This window comes from Tachypleus tridentatus, chromosome 6, assembly GCF_004210375.1.
Source record: "Tachypleus tridentatus isolate NWPU-2018 chromosome 6, ASM421037v1, whole genome shotgun sequence".
Classification (NCBI taxonomy): Eukaryota; Metazoa; Arthropoda; class Merostomata; order Xiphosura; family Limulidae; genus Tachypleus; species Tachypleus tridentatus.
In genome coordinates this window covers 35,364,683-35,388,135 of record NC_134830.1, presented here as the reverse complement: position 1 = coordinate 35,388,135, position 23,453 = coordinate 35,364,683, and the positions used below count along the sequence as shown (strand labels likewise).

The window sequence follows — 23,453 nt, the reverse complement described above, 5'->3', positions numbered from 1 at the left end:
TTTTATTGGCTGGGATGCTGTAATCAGTACCTACCCTAATAGTGGAGCTCTGATAATGTGTTTCTGTGATTCAATAGTATTGGTGGGGGAACCAAAACATCTAGGGGGATAGGTTTAAAGTTAGAAAACTTTTTGTTTAGTTGTGTTATTAAATATCTATGTCTTTTTTACACTTATAAAAAAAAGTTTAATATTATAGGGAAAACAATCAAGCAGTTTTATGTAGCAGTCAAAACAACAACTGTACTCACTGTGAGTGTTGTTATAAAATTTAATTAAATATGTTTAAAATTATGTATACAAGCAAATTCCTTTGTAGTAAATACATTTTAGTACCAACTCTTTCTATCTGAGAATTTCACCTCTGAGTATAAAGATTGTGTAATAAGAAATTAATAACATTTAGAAAGATATTGATTGTTTATAATAATGATTTTACTTATTACCAAGACTGCCAATAAAAAGTAACAGTTTAACCCTGTAAGTAAATCTAAAAGTAGTAAAAAATGTTTTTTTTAATATTAGCAGTCAAAAAATTATAGTGTCAGTAAAAAAGGAAATTGTTCATCTAGATGTCCATGAAACAAAATTGTAAGGTTGGCATACCTCCTTGTTAATAACTTAAAACCTTTTTATAACTGACATAGAGCAAAAAATATTATAATAATAATTTACAATTATTCTCTAACAATATTTTATCAATACTAATGAACTAAACCTTTCCTTAAGTTTCAAACCAGCTCTATAAAACTTTCATTAATGTTTTTCCACACTGATTTGTATCAACTATTAGAAGCTACAAAGGTGTACATAGCACATTCTTTACATAGTCAACCATCAGTATTATGTTACCACACATGACAGAGATACAGCTAGCATATTCTGACAAACCAACCAACAGTATCCTGATACCAGAAAGAGAATATATATAGCATACTGTTGTTGCAGTGTTGTTATTTATTTTAATTTAGACATTTTTATGAATGTTGGCTAATAGATGTTTAGATGTTACCTGATGAGTATGTAGTTCCACACCTGGAAATTTATTGAAAGTTTAAGAAATGCAAGAATGTGGGTTATGCTAGAGTAAGTGTGGTTTGATTACTAAGTTAACAAGTTGTTAATCACTTGTCTATTACTTTTACTTTGTGATTACTATACTAGTTTTCAACAAAATGCAAGAGACATGAGAAGTGCTGTAGGTACAATAAGTGAAATTATTGTACTAGTGTCTACTATGAAATTAGTTCTATTGGTAAACATTAGTAAAGCTAACTTGTAGAATAAAAACTACAAGAAATAAGAGGTTTTCATTATGTGGAATGTAATTTGTATGATGATTTATAGAATAACTCAAAAAAATTTGCCTAACCATAGAAACCATTACAATAGTCTTATGAACATAACTGATAATATCTTACTAACAAACACAGCAGAGATAGCTTATATAATTTAACAAACACAAAAAGATGTGTCTTACATTCGCACAATTATGCCTGACAGTAGGGAATAGAAACACAGGCAGATAGATGCCTATGGATCTGAATTGTTGGAGGCTTCAGTGTTGGTGGATGTGCAGCTTAGGAGCCAGTTAAACTAATACTGGTTCTGGATATATTACATTTTTACTAATACAAATACCAGTATTTCACTACCACACAGAGCAGAAACACAGCAGAAATGCTAACCAGTAGAATGTTAACATTACTACACACACAGTAGGGATGCTAACCAGCAGTATTCTAAAAGTACTATACACACAGTAGATACATTAACTAGCAACAATTCTAATACTGTTACAATCACACAGAGAAAGGATTCTAATCATCAGTATTTCAGTGTTAGTTCACACATCAGAAGAATGTTAAACATTTTAGTGTTACACACATGTTGGTTGCTTCCCAGTTGTTTTTTGTTGTTTTCTTTTACATAAATACAAAACAATTCTAACTAGCAATATTATATTGTTACACATACACAATAAGTTCTTTAAACAGTAGAATTCTGAACAGTAGTTTACAGTTACACAACACAGGAATTTTAGTTTTTATTCCTTTCCCATTAACTAGAAATTTGGTTTACTGACTGCTAATAAGTAATCTTTGTTTGATAATTATTTAATATTAAAAGAGTAAACTGAATTTTAATTACTTCTCTAGTAAATATAATACATTACTAGGCTGTCATAAAGTTATTTCATTCACTTACTCAGTTAGAAATACAACATTAACTTCTTCAAGGAGAAAACAAAATGTGTGTTATTTAAACAATCATATTTCTCTCAGTTCAGAGAATTCAATTTGTATACATTACAGTTTTCCTTACTGCTAAATACCATAATTACTTTACCTATTTAATTCAACAAATAAACGCATACAAAACAAATATAAAATATATTAATTATATGAAATGCTGCCAACAAATTGGAAAGTATTAACTACCTAATTTAATAGACATGAAATTGATGAAACTTTGTTTGGCAGTTGCAGTTCATTCTACAAAGTTTCATCATGAATACTCTGCCTAAACAATCTACCAAAGATATGGATTTCTTTATTTCTATCTACACACCAGCTATTGACACAATTTTATTACATTATAAGCATTCTGAATAAGAACAAATCACACTGTCTTAAAGAATATGATTAACAAGCTATCTAAAAATGCTAAAACTGCTGCATAAAATAATTTAAATAGTTTTTTACTGCATTAACTGGAAAAGAAATAAAACTGTATAAAATGTTATAAGATTTCCTTTAATTATGTTGGCTGTGGTTAGTTTTCTAGTTCTTGAGAATTTTTTTCTGTTACTGAGAATAATAAACAACATCTTGCAGTAAGCAGCACTAATGAATTATTGATAAATGATTCATTTTTAGTATTGTGTGTAAGGTATTGGTAATGGAGATGGCAAGGTACTACTTGAAGCACTTCTGTGTTCATCCATGCAAATTTCATAGTAACAGTTTAGGTATTCATGTCACAGTTCTGGGTGCTCTGAACCCTTTGTGGATTCTCAACTTCAAACATAATTTTATTAATAAGAGCAATTAATGTTAGAAGAGTTAAATATAAATGAAAAACTGATCAAATAGTGTGCATTAACATTATTATTTTAATATATTTTTGCAGTACAATTATAATAAATACAGCTATGTGGTAAGTGGTTAATTATTGAGTTCATTAATTAATAATTCTCCCAAGTACTTAAATTGTTGGAATAACTGAAACTAATAGAATTTGAAACACTAATTTTGATTAATTAATTATTTTTGTAAGTCACAACACTAATCCCTTAGAACAAACCTGAATTAAACAAAAATAATAATTCCATGTTCAATCCATATAAAGAGAAATTTCTTTCTTTCTTTAATTCTTCTATAAGCTTGAATTCGTGTATGCTATCTTATTATAGCCCTCTGTTAGAAATCAAACTACATTAACTAATGTAAAACAAATTAATTAACTTTTAATATGTAACTTAACAAGTATGATAACAAACACTTCACAAAAACACACACAAACAAATTAAACTCTCTATTTTGAAGACCCTACACTCCCTTAACAATACACTTAACTATTTTTAAACATGCTTTTAAACTAACCTCTCAATGATTCACCTGATATTGTATTTGAAATGTATACTTGTTCTAGGTATATTAGGACTTACTTGATCTTAATATCGTGTACCCTCTAGTTAACATCTAAATTAAACAAGTTGTTTATAGCAATATTATTTTGTTCTGATCAAAAATATTGTTTGTCATATTGTTTCAAAATATTCACCCTTAAAGAAACTGTCTTTATTGAAAATGTTTTAACTACATACATACCATTTGAATAAATAAGTAGACAAATATTATATGCTGCCATACTTTCTACTAAATTAGCAAATGGATGGTACTGAGAAATAGCAACCCAAATCATACTTCAAATAAGGACTTTCATCTTCGAACATTTTTAATGGAAAAATGAACTCTAGTATTCCTACTCAATATGCATACTGTGGACCCTGTAAGTACTCAAAGCTATACTTAATGGTTTGGTTTTTGAATTTCATGTGAAGCTACATGAAGAGTATCTGCACTAGCCATCTCTAATTTACTAATGAAAGACTAGAGAGAGGGCAGTTAGTCATCACTACCCACCACCAACTCTCTGGCTGCTCTTATACCAAAAAATAATGAGATTGACCATAATAGTATAATGCCTCCATGGCTGAAAGGGTGAACAACCCTCTGATTGCAAGTCAAGCACCCTAACCACCTGCCCATGTCAAGCCACTTAGTTTGTTTTTTTTATATCAACAATAAACTTTAATATATTTGTTATAAGGAAACATTTTAAAAGTTTATTTCATAAAGCACTTAAATCTTTCAAAACAATTTTCTCATCATATTCTGCCTTCACCTCCAAAGAAGCCAGATCCACCTGTCAAAAGCACTAGAGATCTCCTGCCTTTTTTTTTAATATGATTTACCAACCATATCTGGCTGTACATGTTTTTTTTTAGTATTGTGAACTTACTTCAGGTAATATATGATGGAAAATAATATTTAAAAAGGGGCAATGAAACTTTACAAGAGAAAAAATAGCATTTTTTAATTACAAAAGAATATTTGATATAACCAGTCATATGTCCAACTCCATTTTGATGAAAAAATAGGCTAAGAACATACATTTTATAGCTTTTTTGCCTAATTTTCCTGACAAACAATCAATCTTCCAATCCAAAACATTAATAAAATATCAATAATATTAAGACTAAATCAGGTTTCTTATATTTGTTAAAAGCAATTTTGCCATTCTACCAAACTTATTAAACATTTTGTTTACTATTACATTGTAGAACTTTATGTATTTTTTACAAAGTTCTATTCTTAACGGATTTTAATAAAACAAAAATATATAAATGAATGGTTTGTGTCGGTTGAAGGAAATATATGTTTTTGTATATAATTTTCAAAACAAATATAGGCCACCTTCAAAATACAAGTTTTAATTTGTCTGTAATCTACTACCAAATATAATGAATTAAATAATTATCATGAGATAAAAAAACAATGAAGTAACTCATCCAGATTACGTAAAAATACATTAGTAATACTCACACTTAAACAACATGGTGTGCATGTTTATATAGGTTATGGGACAATTTTCCCTTATACTTTTACCATTTTTACAAATTATCTGACTTTTTCAAGTTTATGGTTATAATAGTCCAGATTATTAATTTTTTGTTTAACAATTACCAGTATATTAATTTTACTTTAATAAGAGTTTTTGCATCAGGATTAATTCCCTTTTGTGGAAGGTTTATGTACCATTATTTTTCTTATTAGAAGTGTGTGGGGGGGGGGAGAATATTAATGCAAATAATATAGCGAGTGGTAAAAATGTAAGCAGGTTTTATTTTACTTTCCTTGGATATATAGCTATAATCAGAGTTGTGTATGTTGGAAAAGGGGAAGACTACGAGAAATCAGGAAAAGGAATGCTTTTACAAATAAAATTATTACAATTTTCATTTGGTTTGATATATTCGTTAATATATTTATTGTTGGTTTTGGTGCAAAGCTACACTATGGACTATCTGCACTCTATCCATTATGGGGAAGTGAACATCAAACTTTAGCTTTTTAAGACCTCAGAGTAACCAGTAAGCCACCAAGGGAGATCGTTAAAAAAAGAAAATAATTGTAGTTCAAAATTATTTTTTTCTTAATAAATGTAGGCTATATTTGTGTTATTTTTGGTTTTAATTATTCGCAAAACAAACTATCAACAATTATGTAAATACTTAAATTAACTTCTAGAATAGTTACATCAGATAAGCAAAAATTTTTGGTAGCAACTGTGTTAAAAAAAAAAGAAAAGTTCAATAGCGATTATCGAAGACAAAGGTTAGTGAGCCTCTACAACCAGTTATATTAGTCACAGAGACAACATCCTTTTTGCCCATATACAAAAGCCTAATGCCAAGGCCAACCATAGCAAATAATGCCACCCTTCAGTGAGTATGTTAATGACGTAGGTGATGCCCCACCCACTTTTCTAGCAGAATCTGTGTATATGTTGAAGTAATTTCTCAGGCAGGCTCTCCATGCAACATCCTGGATTGAGGGTCATGATACCTAACTGATTACACATAGGTAATGATTATATTTCTGTTCTACAAAAAATAGAAACGTTTAATTCTTTTTCTTCGCTACATTAAAAATAAATAAATAAATAGAGGAAACAATAGGAAATTATGAATGAACTCGTGATATATCTTACTGCAGATAGTATGACTTTAACACATGTAATATATTTTTGAAATAATAATATAACAAAAATATAATTCGTATCAACCCTGAAACTTCATGTTTGTCAAAAAATCATATTAAATATTTGTATAATACAATTAGAATAAATATCAAAAGCAGGAGTTTTATTATCCATTATTCTTGGAGGAGAATTTGTCTTTGTGATAAAACTACTATGGTTACACTTTTTAATTTTCAACTAATTTCTAATAAAGGGAAAATAATCAGTAGCGACACCTTACCACTCACTATTCACGTTAAGGAATTAGTTGTTACCTTTATAACGCACCAAAAGACTGACACGCCAGGAATATTTTGTGGTGTTGCACAGATTTGAATCTGACTCGCCAACTCGTAAATCTAAAGCTTTACTAAAGCCCAAATCGCGCCCTTCTGAAAGTGAGGTGCGTGCGTGTTTTCTTTTAGCAAAGTAACATCGGGCTATCCGCAGAGTCCACCAAGAGGAAAGTGAGGTAACTTTTTTCTTTGAGGCCTTTCTTTTTCACCATCAGCTGCTGAACTTGGTTTGGGAACACATTTAAATTCGTAAACTAAGATTTATATATTAGTTGCCTTATAATTATATGCATTTCGTTTATTTTAACTATTTTAATAAATTAATTTAGCAAATTATTAAAAAATATAAACTGCTGTTGTTTTATGACTTTACAAACTGTAAGTAATAGCATGTTTTTAAAGATAATAATTTATGTGTAAGGCGAAATGCACAACAGTATGATAATAAATAATGTTCAAATCACGACGTATGGAAGACCACGCACAGTGACAGGAAGTGACATCTGGTGTCAAGGCCAAAAGTAAAAAGCGTCCCTACTGATTAGCTAACACAATGGAGCTTATATATTTATTCTTTTGACTTAATAAGACTACATTTAAAAATAGTAGTGTGGTATCAGCTTGGATTTATGCATTTACCGATAAAAATATCAACTCCTACAATTTGGATTTGACACATCTGTTTATGGAATGCATGTGCTGTTGTTAAAAGCAGAAAAAGAGTTCTATAAGTTAAGTTCTGTAATTTTTGTCTATTGCCAAATAAAACAAAATTAAAAAAACAAAAGAAAAACGCAGATTAACTACGCCACGCCCATGCGAATGGAAGCTCGTTGATAGGAGAACATGTGTGTCTATGAAGTCAACGCTCTTAAAATTTAAATCATTCCCCAAGTGGAACGAACACAGACTGGTTTCAAGGACAAGAGAAACTGCGCCTTAGCAACAAAATATATTATTCAACAGTGAGCGCTACAAGATAACAGCATATACATATACATATATATATTTTTTCTTTTGTAGTCAGAATCAAACTCATTTACCATGAAATTTGTAAAAAAGGGTATTATATTTGTGTACGGTCTAGCTACGCACGCTCTGCAAATGGTTTGTTTGTTTTGGAATTTCGCGCAAAGCTACACAAGGGCTATCTGCGCTAGCCGTCCCTAATTTAGCAGTGTAAGACTAGAGGAAAGGCAGCTAGTCATCACCACCCACCGCCAACTCTTGGGCTACTCTTTTACCAACTTTTTTGACTGTCACATCATTCGCCCCATGGCTGGAAGGACGAGCATGTTTGGTACGACGGGGATTCGAACCCGCGACCCTCAGATTACGAGTCGAACACCTTAACCCACCTGGCCATACCGGGCATCTCTGCCAATGGAGTAACCCTATTATGTTTCGGGTACATTTTCGGTCGCAATGAGACGTGGCTCAATTTTAGAAATATGACGTCGTGACTGCATTTGTAGACACGTGGAAACAACGAATTTGTGTTTCTTGTCTGTGCAGCCAGTTAATATTTCGCACTGATCACGAATCATTCCTAGACTGGTAAAAGTCACAAGTTTTCCATTATGCATTCTCTTTATATTAAATGTTTCTACCATAAGACAATAATTAGAATTAAACAATAAATATATAATTAAAAAAAATAAAAATATTTGGGAAATTTCTATAATTACCTCTCGTTAAACGTTTTTCATTTCTTTTGTGATAAAGTTATTATTAAGCTTGAATGAAGGTGTTTTTTTTAATATTTTTCCTTTTCATACATTTATGTCATGTGACCTTCAGGGGCTTGCACAAAGTAAAAAAACCACCACAAAGAAAATGTTTGTTTTCGAATTTCACACAAAGCTTCACGAGGACCATTGGGCTAGCCGTCCCTAATTTAGCAGTATAAGACTAGAGAGAAAGCAGCTAGTCACCACCACCCACCGCCAATTCTTGGGTTACTCTTTTACCAACGAATAGTGGGATTGGCCGTCACATTATAACGCCATCACGGCTGAACGGGCGAGCATTTTTGGTGCGACGGGGATTCGAACCCGTGACTCTCATATTACAAATCAAGTGCCTTAACCACCTGGCCAGAAAGCAAATGTTCCTTTAAACAGCAATATTGGACTTTAAGCGAATAATTTTAAAATTAACTTTTGATCCTGAACAAGTTATATTTAATATTTTCCTGAAGATTACATTTTTACTAATGTGAGAAAAGCTTGTATATCCATTACGCCATATGTGCGTATTCGAATAATTTCTTAAAATAAATTTTTAGATGCACAATATTATATTTATTTTTTAATAATATTGTTATATGATGTCATAGTACAAAAAACAAATGACTAAAGTGTCATAACTACTGAGATACAGCTTGCTTTTCAAATATCATAAATGTTACATTCGAACAAGAGACTATTCCATCCTTCAAACCTATCCTTTATCTCTGTTAGGAAATAAATCAGTGATTCTCTTCTCAAAGCCTTGCAAAGTATAAGGCTACATTACTTTCAAAGGGAACTGAATCCTTTGAACAGTTGCCCTGTTGAAAAATAAAATTATCTTAAATGGAACTTAACGTATCTTTCTCCAATCTTAGAATTCTGTTCTTTCGTCGTTTTACAGCCTTAAGAACATAGCATAAGGAAAGCAGAGACCTTTATCCCCAGCTAATATCGTAAACTTCGATAAGACCACTTCATATTATTATTTTATAAAGAGAAATTAAGTTACAGATATTTTAACTTTATTATCAATAGATAACTTTTCGAATCCCGTCCTCTAGTCAAGAGTACCTCAGTAATTAGTATTTTGGACTGTGGGACAAATGCTAACATCTTATTATTGCAAAAAATAAAATCGGGGCAACAGTTAAATCCCATCATTCGCTCAGTCAAAAGCAATCCAAAAAGTCAACAATGGATATTGTCTACTAGTTGCTTTACCTATAGGATAGGGCTTAGATAGCCTAGTTGCTTTGTGCCATAAAAACACCAAACCAACCAACATGTAGGATAGTCTAAGAATTAAAACGTAGGATAGGCCAGAGCAGATAACCCTTTAGCAGCTTTGGGCGAAAACCCCAAAACGAATGAACTTTTCCCTTTTCAATATATCAATATACAATACCTTCTTACACATGAACACCAAAACTGTACATGTGAAGCCTAATTAATAATTTTTATAGAGATAGTGTCACTTGTGATTAATATTTCTATAAACATAAACATTATGTCAAAGAGCATATATATAATTCATTAAGTTATCGTCCTTTGATTATATCACATTTCAAAAAGAATTTGTGTACTCAACATCGCTAACAATCTTACGTGAAACTTGTAAGTCGGTACGACACATGACCGCCAAATTTAATGTTTTTAATTGGAAAATTAATTTATAGCAGAAGGGGAAAAAATTAAGAATCAACATGTTTTATTTATGTGAGTCTTACGAGAAAAACAATCTTGATTATTTGTAATTAATTAGAAGAATATGATATCCATAGACACACACGCCATCTGGTTTGTATGTCAATGACATGCTCCATCTCAGTTTCGATCTATGCGAGGAATACATCTCGACATATAAACACGTACTTCCCGTCGAGAAGGGAAACACGTGACTTTTAAGATATGGTGGCAACGGATCTGTGCAGCTTTGGCAATAATAGCTCGAACTTGATATGATGTGGTACTCATACCTATATTAAACATACCATACATATTTCATCAAACTGTGGAAATATTACGTCAGAAGGGAGAGAAAGTGTAATGTTTATTTTTGGAGAGCTCCATATCCAGGGGCTTGCTTTCACAACACGAGTTTGAGATAGGCGCTCGACTCTTATTTTGGGGCTCGCGGGTTCGAATCCTCGTCGCACCAAACATGCTCGCTCTTTCAGCCGTGGAGGCGTTATACTGTGACGGTCAATCCCACTATTCGTTGGTAAAAGAGTAGCCCAAGAGTTGGTGGTGGGTGATGATGACTAGCTACCTTTCCTCTCTCGTCTTACACTGCTAAATTAGGGACGGATATCGTAGATAGCCCTCGTGTAACTTTGTGCGAAATTAAAAAAAAACTAACAAACATCATGACAGGCACAGGGGAAGGTAAATTTTACCTAAACGAAATTCTGGAGATACTGTCCTTGCATATCGACGTTATTTGGCCCTAAGTTGTGTATGTGTTTCGTTATAGCAAAACTACGTCAGCGTATTTGCTTTGTCCGCCGAAGAGAATCAAACTCCTGTTTGTTGCGTTGCAAATCCGCTATCCCATAGGAGACAAGTCTTTACGTTATAAGGACTTTTCAGGTAATGGAATTTGCTGCTTATGTGGGAGGATGTGTTAAAACTTATTACCGCCTTTCAAGATTGAGCGTAGTCTAATAGTTAGCATACCCATGTTATGAAATCAATTTATTTATTGTCCAATAAAATTTTCTTATGTTGGATTAGAACTAAATCAAAGTACACGCACAGTATCAGCGGCGATACATACCCGGAGCAGGTTACCCCTGTGTATACCAGAAGTAACATGCACAAGGGAGTGGCTGGATGGGCTCTAGCCTCTTCCGTCCTATCCTTATGCCCCTAAAGTATTCTTTGTTACAAACCTGAAACAAATTGTCAAGAACTACCAAAAGATACGCCTGATTCCACACTTCTGTTACTGCGAGTTATTAGAAAAAAAAATCGAATTTTAATATGAATGTTACACAGGAATAAATATTTAGGATAAGAAAATAATATTGAGATGCTACTAAGAATTCACTGTTTGGTTTTATATTAAAAAAAAAAGTTTATTAGACCGACTAAACAGGAATATTGTTTGTTTGCAATTAAGCACAAAGCTAACCAATGGGCTATCTGTGCTCTGCCCACCACGTGTATCGAAACCCGATGTTTCTTGACGACGAGAAACCCACTTGAAATAAAAAATACATCTCAGAACGATTGGTATGGGTATTGTTAACCTGAAGATGACCTAGGAAAGTCGAAACGTTGTTCTCTGCTTTATTCGTAAAAGTGTTAATAACCATACGAAACCCTGAGAGGGGGAAGGGGGTAAATAGAGAATCAGTTTGCTTCTTATTGGTTATTTTTTACCCCATGTGTACAAGAGTCAGCTTACAGTTTCCTCTACCTTCTCAAAAAAAAAAAAAAGATTTGTTTTATGGTTTTTGGAAAGTGCTTTTTTTCTAGCAATGAACCACCCTTGTCCTTTTAACGTTCCCTGCACATTACTGCATTTCAGAAACTGTTAAAATGAAAAAAACAATGATATTGCTATTATAATGAGACATTCAGGTAAAATCTTTGAAAAAAACCACCTCAATTTGCCATCTAGAATTTAAAAAGTTTATTTGTACAGGTGTATTTATATAACGGTAAAATTAAACTGTTTTTGTTTATTAGTTGTCTTTCATACGTTATGTATCCGAATTTCAGTTTTAGAAACTTTTACAAAACCATCTCTTGATAACTGTTTTTATTATTAAGCACAAGTCTACACAAAGGGCGATGTGTGCTCTGCCCACCACGTGTATCGAAACCACGTTTTTAGCAGTATAAGTCTGCAGACATACCGCTGTGTCACTGGAGAACCATGATTATACCAAAATTGTACTATACTATCCAGCGTGTTTATGTAAGATTTGTAGATAAGTTACTTGAATTTTAGCAACTAGAAATATCAGTATTTGTAAGACTTAGAGCCGGCTTACGATGCTACTTCAAACGTTCCTCATGACGGGCGTCTAATAAAGGACTAATACTTCTTTTATATATTAAAAAAAATACATTTATACGTTATACTTATTGTTTATTATTCACAGAAAGTTCACCCTTTGTTATATTTTCATCTGTTTAACTGATTTAAATGTTTTCTCCAGGATAATATATATCATATGTTAACTAATTACTTTAGAATAGACAACATCGTCATTCAACAAACAGCGATCTGTATGAAATCCTGATAGGAACAGGCCTATTACGATAGCTAGGGGTGTGCCGTACCAGTGCATGCAATGATTTTACATTATGTATATATATCAGTAATAATCAAAAATAGATTTAGCAATATCATGTGCACATAAGAAGTGCAAATGCAATGCGTCATTTTTTTTTCCATTGTTTGTATTCTACAGTTACATCAAAATATGCCTTGAATAAGGTGTTTGGGGTGATATTATGGAAAACATACTTCACTAACTTACGTATAAAGTTTCTTTTACGAAGAAATTTTATATTTAAACAAAAAGGCACTTTCTGTTGTTATGCCTATTTCGTAGCTACGAGAACTATTTTTCAACATGAAAAACAGTCTCATCTGACAAAACTGTCGGCCTTCAACTTTACTTGCTCACTTATACGTTTTACTAATGAGAATTTCTGAGGGAAAGCAAGTAGGAATGTATGTACTAACATATTAATTACACTATATCTGCTCTATCCAGTTCTAAAACTAGTCTCTCGTTTTAATACCAGAGATTTTTCATGGTAGCTGAGTTACGACGAGTGTGGTATCTGGTTGAAATGATCTTTATATTTTCACATTGTTTCAACAAAACATGTTTCGGTATGTATTGGATTAAGCTGGTGAAATGTAACTTTTTACCAACGTTATTCAAATTATTAAATATCATAATAAGGGCAAGGATTATTTAACACTATGTTATATATATATTTTTACACTATAAATTATTCATTATTATTTTTTGTTTGTAATTATCTACACAATGGGTTATACACGCTCTTCCTACCACGGGTATCGAAATCAGGTTTCTAACGCTATAAGTCTGCAGATATGTCGCTGTGTTAAATCGACAGAAGGAAGATTATGGTAAGAAAGACAAGTTAATGAATATATAGAAGATATCCTAATGAAACATAAAAAAGTGCAAAGTCATATAATATATTGCAATGCAATTAATACATTAACTGTCCATAATAAACCGCTCTATAGATTGGGAGTTTTATAGAAATAAAGAGTGGGTTTATCTATACTGTAAGAATATATTTTGTTTTTTATATCTTATAATGTTTTAAAAAGTGGTGGATGTTGAGGATTTTACATTGTACTATTTCATGGCTGTTTAATTATATCTAAATATCAAGGGTGACTGCCTTCCTATTAACCGGCAACAGACAGCAAAAGGCAGTACGTTTGCTGTGGTTTCAAGCTCTCCTGTTCAATATATTTACTGGCGAGTTTTACATCGACGTCTGACACTGATAAATGAAATATTCCCAACGTTTGCATGCTATAGTTACAGACATTATCCAATTATGAATGATGACAACCAGGGTTTGCAATGGAATAATAATTATAAATTTTGGTCGTATTATAACGTTGTTCTTGTTATGTAGACATATAAATAACAGACAGACAGTGGCATACGAACATGAGTTAATAAACAAAGAGCGGGAATAGTTGTATTTAATAAACAAAGACAGATAGACACAATAAATATTTAAGTATTACCACATAAGATCAAAGAGTCACTTACCAGCCAAATCATTAAAACCAAAATTAAATACAACTATTTACATCTTTGGGTGTCTGTGAAACAATTAAACTGCCAGCACACACCACACCTGTCCCTTGGTGGGCCAGCGGTAAGTCTTCAGATTTACAATACTAGAATCAGAGGTTCGATTCTCTTCGAAAGGTACAGCAGATAGCGCAATGTAGCTTTGCTATAAGAAAACACACAGAGACACCTTTCATCGAGTCTGATCGGCCTTACCTTGTACTCAAGTTCACATTTCCAACATTGCTGTTCTGACGATAACACAAATAGGAAGATTTAAATATTTGGTAATGGACAGAAAGAAATATTCATCAAAAATTAAACAAGTAGTCAAAACCTTCAGTATTTATATATTGTAGGGAAAATAAGTAGATAACAGGCAGATAGAAATGTTTAAATGGACAGATACATTAACTGGATTGAAAAAGCAAATACAGTAATATATACACAAAATGCTAAAATGAAAACATGATATAAGAATTACTTTGGATATTTCTACAGAATAGCATATACCATGATTATGTAATTACGTGGTTTTACGAGTGAAAATCCATAAGTAGGGGGAATCACCTTACCTGGTAGTGGGGATTGGAGCCAGCTGGGGGTCGAACAACCGCTACTTGATGAACCATATAACAGCTCTGTAACAGACAGTTTCAGACGCTCTTTCTTCGTCAATATTCCTTCCATGCTTTAAATAAGGCGTGAAAACCGCCGCAGATAGTTTTGTATTACACAATTAGGCAAAGAAATTTGAAAAAAAGTATTGTACTGAGGTGGGAAATAGAACGTAAATAGTAAATATCTAAGAGGGTAGCACGTTCATTTTCGCTTACAAAAAATATAATGAAATTGGATTTGACATGCTGAACTTACACGTAACAGTATTAACAACTCAAGAAATTATATTTTCCCACCAAAGATCCTATGTATAGATTTTTTTTTAAAAAAAAGCCGCTAGAGTCATAGTACAGACAAACGAAACAAAAAATCGAACACACGTTTTTAGACCATATCATGCACGTGCGAACGTGTAACACCAGGTCAGTGACGGTTTCATCCCAATCGATCCGCCACTAAAACTGCCTGTCTGGGTGAGAAACACCAACCGAATGTACTCTATATGCAGTCTACATGTGGAAGCGTGTACTAGCTTAGCTCCCAGTCCAGTCAGACGGCTAGACGACAAGTGCGTCTAAAACAAAACCATAGACACGTATATCCATGGCGTATACGCGATGCGCCTGCTATATATATACATTGTGCCACATGTAGATCTTTCAAACCCTCGCGCATGAACTAACCTTGGAGAAGAGCGTGAATCTGCATACGCAGAAAAATCAACTTTTCTGATGTTACATAAAAAAAAATGTAAATGGTAAAACTGACTGGTACCAGGAGTGCACGTGTCCTCGGCAAGGCTGGATTATGTTTTAGCCGTAGCCAGGACTTTGAGCTGCTCCTACAAGCCCGCGTGAGTCAGCCGGCGCCCTCTAAAGCAGGAGAATGTGGCTGTTGCTGTCTGTACACTCGGAACGAAAACGGGGGCGGACTGAGGGCAAGTAAAAACCCTACAGTAACAGAATTTCGTGCAAATGAGCAACCAACCAATCACGCGGATACCTTCATTAAGATCCAATCTGTGCAGGGAAACAATGACGATAAATGTGGCTTAACACGGCACAGAACTCAACATATTCTCGCCCATCAAGTAGTCGGCCGGACGCTCAAGGCACATGAACAGGTGCCCTTGAAAAACCAAGTCAGGTTTGTCGGCCAATAGTTTCACGGCTGAATACAGTGACGGATGTGATGCAATTTTTTCATTCCTAGTTCGGGTATGTTTACAAAGAAACACCCTCCCTTTCCACATTGTCACGTACGATTTATTTCAAATTTCACAGTGAAATTATTTTCTAAACATTAATGAATCCAGATTCACGAGTGGGGGAAAAATGCTAATAAAAACAAACGCGGTTCATAAGATATAAATACATTTTATTTACGTGTTTCATTGAATGTATATTTCAACCTAACATAATGTTTAGGGACAACAAAAGGAACTGTTGGTCTATTTCGGCTGTCCCATCCTCTAAATCAGACTAAAAGTATTAAATTAAAAAAAAAAAAGAAAGCCAGGCCCTTGACATTCGAATGTCCATCAAGCTTTATTTTAAACTCGCACTATTACATCCGAAGGCTACACATTCCATAAGTCAACCACCTTATTTAAAAAAATAAAACTGTCTTTAGGTGAAAACGTCTTCTACGTTACCTAAATCTATACTTCGGTCTCCTAGTCCTATAATTATATAATTATCAATTTCTTTTACAACTTTAAACACTTAAATCAGATCCACTGTCACTCTTACCAAAAGAAGATTTTTGGCTTTTTAAACTGATTTTAGAATCTAATTTGAGATTAATATTATACAATTCCTCCCCATTTTGGCCCAGCAGGCCAGGTAGTTAAGGCACTGGACTCGTAATCCGAGAGTCGCAGGCTCGAATCCCTGTCACACCAAACATGTTCGCCCTTTCAGCCGTGGGGGCGTTATAATGTGACGATCAATCCCACTATTTGTTGGTAAAGGAGTAGCGATGGGTGGTGATGATTAGTTGCCTTCCCTCTTGTCTTACACTGCTAAATTAGGGACGCGAAATTCAAACCAAACCAAACCTCCCCTTTTTAATCAAAGATTTACTAAAATGGCAGATACAAAACCTCGCTTATAAACCCTAACCCATGTTTACTAAATTTATATTTTATTAGAACTAGTTTCATATGTGCACCATAAACTAATTTTCACGGTTTCTTCAAATTTTCCCACGTGCGTCATAAGGTAATTCTGTTTTAATGCGACACGATAATATTATATACAAAAATTATTACTTTTTATGTTTCTCTTATTTACTCAGATATTTTATTCTCGAAAAATTGAAATGTGTAATATTTTCTAATTTAATTTTTAGCAAAATATAAATTGATTAGTTAAAAATATGCGTAAACGTTAATTGTTTTAATACATGGTGCTTTTAGTTATTTTTTGTATTCACCACAGTGAACCTGTATATTTATATATGATTTGAAAAATTAAATTTTACATAGAAACAATAGGACAGACATCTGTTTTTCACAAAAAAAGACACTAACAAGTTCTTCCATGCCATTCGTTGTTGTGGGTCTTCACGTTAAGTAAGCCCGGTATGGCTAGATGGTTAACGAACTTGACTCAATATCCGAGGGTTGCAGGTTCAAATTCCTGTTACACCAAACATGCTCGTCCTTTCAGCCGTGGAAGCGTTATAAAGTTACGGTCAATCTCACTATCTGTTGCTAAAAGAGTAGCCTAAGAGTTGTCGGTGGGTGGTGATGACTAGCTGCCTTCCCTCTAGGCTTACACTGCTAAATTAGGGACGGCTAACACAGATAGCCCTTCTGTAGCTTTTCGCGAAATTGAAAACAAACAAAACCAAGTTAAGTACAGTAGTTTGTGTTATTTTTGATGCTGATATAGTGAAATGTAAAAGTATATAGTTGCACATATTAATATAAGATTTCAGGTTTGTTCAGTTTCTGATGTTTACGATATAACATCTGATTTAGTACAGAAGAGAAATGAAATAAAAAATCACGAGTTATATAGCTATGAAATCTTCTGGTTGATCAATTACGTTCTGGGCCTCTATGGCCACGGGGGTCGGGAAATGCCCAAGTTACAGCCAGATATTGAAGAACATGGAAATCATAAACTGTTTTTCCTGCTCTTTACTAATTTCAACAATTGTTTGTATTCTTCAGTTTACTTATAAATGCTAACCCTAATTCCTTCTGAATGTTTTCAGAGTTCATTATTTCCAATATCATTAACATTTCGCTCATCACGGCATAAGTAGATTCCGAAACGTTCGATGAATCATGTTAAATAAATGGTTTCATCCTCTTAATCCCAGTGACATAGTGATATGTCTACGAATTTATATTGTTAGAAATCGGACTTCGATACTTGTGTGGGCAGAGCATAGATAGCCCTTTGAGTAGCTCTGTGCTTAAAACAAACAAAATTAAACATTCTACTTATTATTAAGCACAAGGCTACACAATGGGCTATCTGTGCCCTGACAACCACGAGTATCAAAACCAGAATTAAGTATTATGACCTCTCAGGCTGCCGATGAGCCATTTTTAGTGGAGAGGGGTGAGCAAAATTAAATAAATATTTATTTGACAAAGTTTTAAAGTTAAATTGTTAATATTCAAAAGGATGCGAAACTAATCCTTGATTTTTACTGCTTCTGTTGAAGTAAAATATTAGGTTTCAGTGGTGCACTGCTAGAAAAGTTCTTTTTGAACCCTAAACGCACCCAACTGTATAGAAAGTTAAAAAAAAAAAAGCTGAAACATTATATGACTACAACAACAGACAGCCACATTTAACAGTGTATTCATATGTAATGAATCCACTGGGAAAGAGAACTCAACACAAAGATACCGGCCCGTTATGACCAGGTGTTAGGGCGATCAACTCGTAATTCGAGAGTCGCGGATTCGAATATCCGTTACACCAAACATGCTCGCCCCTTCAGCTGTGGGGTTTTATAATATGACTCTCAATTATAGTCATTCGGTAGTAAAAGAGAAGTTGGAGGTGGGTGGTGATTACTAACTGCCTTCCCTTTAGTCTTACATTGCTAAATTAGGGACGATTATCGCAGATAGCGTTCGTGTAGAATTGCGCGAAATTCAAAACCAACAAACAAAGACCTCAAGCAAACAAAATCGTCACTGAGACCGGCATTTGTGTATGAATTTATCTGTTTGTTTGTTAAGCAGAAAGATACACACAACAGACTATCTTTGCTGTGCCCACCATGGGCATTGAAACTCGTATTTTAATTATAAATCTTTAGACTTACCACACAGCCACTGATGGGTGGATGAATACATCGGAAGCTTTCACCTGCTTCTAATGTACATAGCCCTATCATTGATATCTTTTTCGCTATCAGAAAGTAACTTTTTTTTTTTTCTGACGATATCACTTCATTTGCTCTTTGAATATTATTTTCTCGACTGAACAGGATTTAATATTTTATCTTTTTATGAAATATAAATATATAAGAGTAAAAGTAAGTTTAAAAAATTAAAAAACTACTACTTAAAAATACCTGGGTCCATTTTCTTGAAGTTCGTGATCTTTTCGGGTCAAAAGTGCATTTTTTTCAAAGAAGGAAAGAGAAACCCAACACATTCTTTCACCGAAACTCCAACCTTAGCCTGTTTCACTACTTACAGTTTAGTACTTTTATTTGTCGTTGTGAATAACTCAAATTATGAGAAAATGTTAGATAAATTAAACAGCTGTAAAAATTATCGGAGAAACAAACAAGAGTCACAAATCTTGATGCGGTGGGTAAGTATTGTTTGGTCTATTCTGAATTTAAGCTATACAAAAAGATATCTGTACAAGCCGTCCCTAATTTAGTAGTGTAAGACTAGAGGAAAGAACTTAGTCAACACCACCCAATGCCAACTCTTGGGTTTGGTTTGTTTTGAATTTCGCGAAAAGCTACACGAGAGCTATTTGCGCTAGCCGTCCCTAAATTAGCAGTGTAAGACTAGAGGGAAGGCAGCTAATATCACCACCCACCGCCAACTCTTGGGCTACTCTTTTTACCAAAGAATAATGGGATTGACCATCACATTATAGCGTCCCTACAGCTGAAAGGGCGAGCATTTTCAGTGACGGGGATTCGAACTCGCGACATTCGGATTATGAGTCGAGAGTATTAACCACCTGGCCATGCCGGGCCGCCAACTCTTGGAATTATCTTTTACCAACGAATAGTGGGAATGGCTATCACATTATAACGTACCTATGATGAAAGAGCGAGCATTTTCAGTGACGGTGATTCGAATCCGCGACTCTCAAATTGGTAGAATCGAATACCAGGCCATACTAGGCCGGTGGTTGAGAATTGTCAAGAAAACTCTGATACCCTGTCAATTTGTTGAACGTATTCATTCAATATAAGTTTTGTGGATTAGTTTGAAAGTACTTGGCAAATTTCACTGAATGAACTTTATTTAATTCCATCATAAGTTAACAAAAATATATTATCAAATGCGCTGAATTAAAATCGTTATAAAGCTGCAGCAGCACAGGTCCTGTTCGCCCAATAATATTCGAGACTTTTTTAAGGTGACTTGAAAAAACAAAACTAGTTACTTTAAGAAGTTGAAGTTTCCATTTATTTTCAACTGTCTATATTTCTTGAATATTTCAGGATCAATAGTAGCATTATTATGGGAAGTTTCCACTAAATGAAATTGATTTTGTCTCATTACACGTCAATAAAAATGATTAAATACACATACATAGTTTGTTTTCACGTTAGGCCCTGAATGACATTGTCTAGTAAATGAAGAATAACGTTACTAATTCTAAGATTAGTCAACGATGCATGACAATACACAAGTTAAATCTGAGAACAACATCTTCTTTTATTTTTTCTATAGAATATTGCATTGTCTCTAATATATAGATTCACATATGAATGAACAAGTTGCCTCCTGTGGTGAGTCACACACTCGTAAGTTTGTTTGTTTTTGAATTTCATGCAAAGCTACTGAAGGGCTATGTGTGCTAGTCGTCCCTAATTTAGCAGTGCAAGACCAGAGGGAAGGCAGCTAGTCATCACCACCCACCGCAAACTCTTGTAATACTCTTTTACCAACTAATAGTGGGATTGACCGAAACATTATAACGCCCCCACGGCTGAAAGGGCATGTTTGATGCGACGGGGATTCGAGCCCAAGACCCTCAGAATACGAGTCGAACGCCTTAACACACCTGGCCATGCTAGGCTTCACTCATAAGTAAGTAATAGGGATAAAAGAAAATTGCAAGGAATATAACCAGCACAAGTTTGAATACTTAAGGAAGGGGACAACATAAAAAGTAAATGTTATATATATATATATATAAAGCTGATAAAACAGCGTCTAGTATTGTGAACAAAGGAGGAAAAAATAACATGAAACAAATTAAGGTCTAAAGTTTATGGTCGAGACACTATAACCTTCCTTACTGGCTTTATGTCCAGTACTTCACAACATATACTTAACACTAGCTGAAAAAACACACCAAAAAACAACGTATTTTTTCATGTACGCTTGCTTCGCTCCTTTCCTTAACAGACAAAATTATTTATTTTCCTCTATTTAATGAAGTTTCATGACTTCGAAGGTAACAGGTTCAGCATGTTTTATCCTGTGTTACACCCTTTTTTTAAAAATGTGTTTCAGAACAACAATAAAAGAACACTTTAACTTACACAACACTTTATAGAGGTGAATTAAAATATGAACTATAAATATCTTCTCCACCACAGTAAATTATAAAGATCATTTAAGGGACTTAATAATTTTAGTTTCGGCATTTTCTGGTTCAATGTCTGAAGAATGTATGGCTTTTAATTTGATATATTTAAGAGTTCACTTAATGTGCATGATAGTTTGGGTTGAGATGTTTATTTTCATTTAGGCTCCGTTTTAAACGTGGCGGACCTGGGGGAGTCAGGGTGGCCCAGTAATTAAAATTAACTAATTATTACATGCAAAACTTAAACATTATTAAACTAATTTACAGTTTTATTTTCAATTTATATCAATAATCTAACGAGTCGGTCCTGGGTTAACTGATAGCACCGAAAGATGTTGGGCCCCGCATTGATCGATGGTTAGGGCGCTGGAATCGCAATCAGAAAGTCGCGAGTTCGAATCCCCGTCACACCAAACATTTTCGCTCTTTCAGCCGTGGGGGACGTTAGAATGTTACGGTCAATCCAACTATTCGTTCATAAAAGAGTAGCCCAAGAGTTGGCGATGGATGATGATGACTAATTGCCTTCCCTGTAATCTTGCACTGCTAAATTAGGGACGGCTAGCACAGATAGCCGTCGTGTAGCTTTGCGCGAAATTAAGAACAAACAAACAAAGATGTTGTGGCCAGTTCGCCCGTTTTTTAAGTATCTCTCGGTAGAAACACAATAAAACTATATTCCTACCGAATACACTAAGTAATATGTCTCTAATGATTTCACAATTTCCAGTTCTTTATATATATCTTTTCCTAAGAGAATGACAACGTTTTTGTTCTTCTCTATGTGTAATAGAGTAAAAAAATATTAAGTGAAATAATGTCAGATTATCATTCTTAACGAATGTTCTACTTTTCTGTATTTGCTGGTGAAGAAGTAACCTCTATTTATAATGTTTTTCCATCAAACACATTTCACGAAACATAATAACTAGTTTTGACGAATCAGTAAAGGGGAGGAGCAGGTTTCTTTTAGTTTTTTTATGTTTTATCTACAGCGCCGTCTGGTGGCATTATAGTGGAATTGACTTGGTTATTTCAAACCTTGACATATAGAAGAAAGTTCTAAAGTGAAATAAGGTATACCTTTAATTATCTCTATTAACAGAAATAATAAAAAAACGTTATTGAAACACGCATAATGCATAAAAAGAAATTTTCCATTAGTTTTAAAAATGACTTTTTAAACTTTTTTTTATCACTATGTCACATATACGTGTACTTTATATATCCTTAAACTTTACAGTAATAGAGTAGGCCCACTTTCCAGAATTTAACATTCGTAGGTGATCGCCTCTGAGCTTTTCGAATTTGTTCAATAGCAAAGTAGTGCTCCTCACGAGGCTTTTTAAGCCTTTTCTCTTCACAATTACGTGGAATTACCACAGCACACTTTACTTCAAGCTATACTATCTACGAGTTTTCCAGCACCAGGTGGCATCTTTAAACGTTAATAACATTTTTGCTTTGCGACGATACCTTCACTTTGTTTCCAGAAAGCTTTTTTTTTTTTTTTTTTTCAGTGAATACTTAAGACCATGCCAACTGGTTTTAAGGCATATGAATTTGCTTATTCTCGCACATATAATTATAAAAAGTATATAAGTAATATTCCAGTAATGTATTATTCTGGTTTATTTTCTGGTGCACAATAAAAAACGAAAAAAAAAACCGCGTTTTAATATTCCAGTATCAACTAGATCATTTACCAATAAGTGAAAAACAAAATCAAAGTATTGTTTTTTAAGCGTAACTATGGGACTAAATGTGTGAATTTTGGGCATCACATGCAATGCAAATAAACATGAAATTTCTGATTAATTATACGGGCATACTATTCACGCAGGTCCAGCATGGCCAGTTGGTTAAGGCGTCCGACTCGTATTCCAAGTGTCGCGGATTCGAATCACCGTCACACCAAAA

General features: G+C 33.7%; 1 protein-coding gene across 4 annotated transcripts in view; it reads right to left on the bottom strand.

Moving 5' to 3' along the window:
• LOC143252235 (retinoic acid receptor RXR-alpha-B-like) overlaps positions 1 to 23,453 on the bottom strand; it is a 94,312-nt gene that overhangs the window by 20,438 nt on the left and 50,421 nt on the right. For 2 of the 4 annotated variants that reach the window (XM_076504071.1, XM_076504070.1), the window contains exon 1: positions 14,724 to 15,888. The exons of 1 other annotated variant lie outside the window; for it this stretch is intronic. In XM_076504071.1, coding sequence (XP_076360186.1) covers positions 14,724 to 14,838 — 115 coding nt within the window. In that variant the 5' untranslated portion in view covers positions 14,839 to 15,888. Of the gene's footprint in view, positions 1 to 14,723; positions 15,889 to 23,453 lie in introns of those variants that run through there. One more of the 4 variants, XM_076504066.1, reaches the window with a different exon arrangement.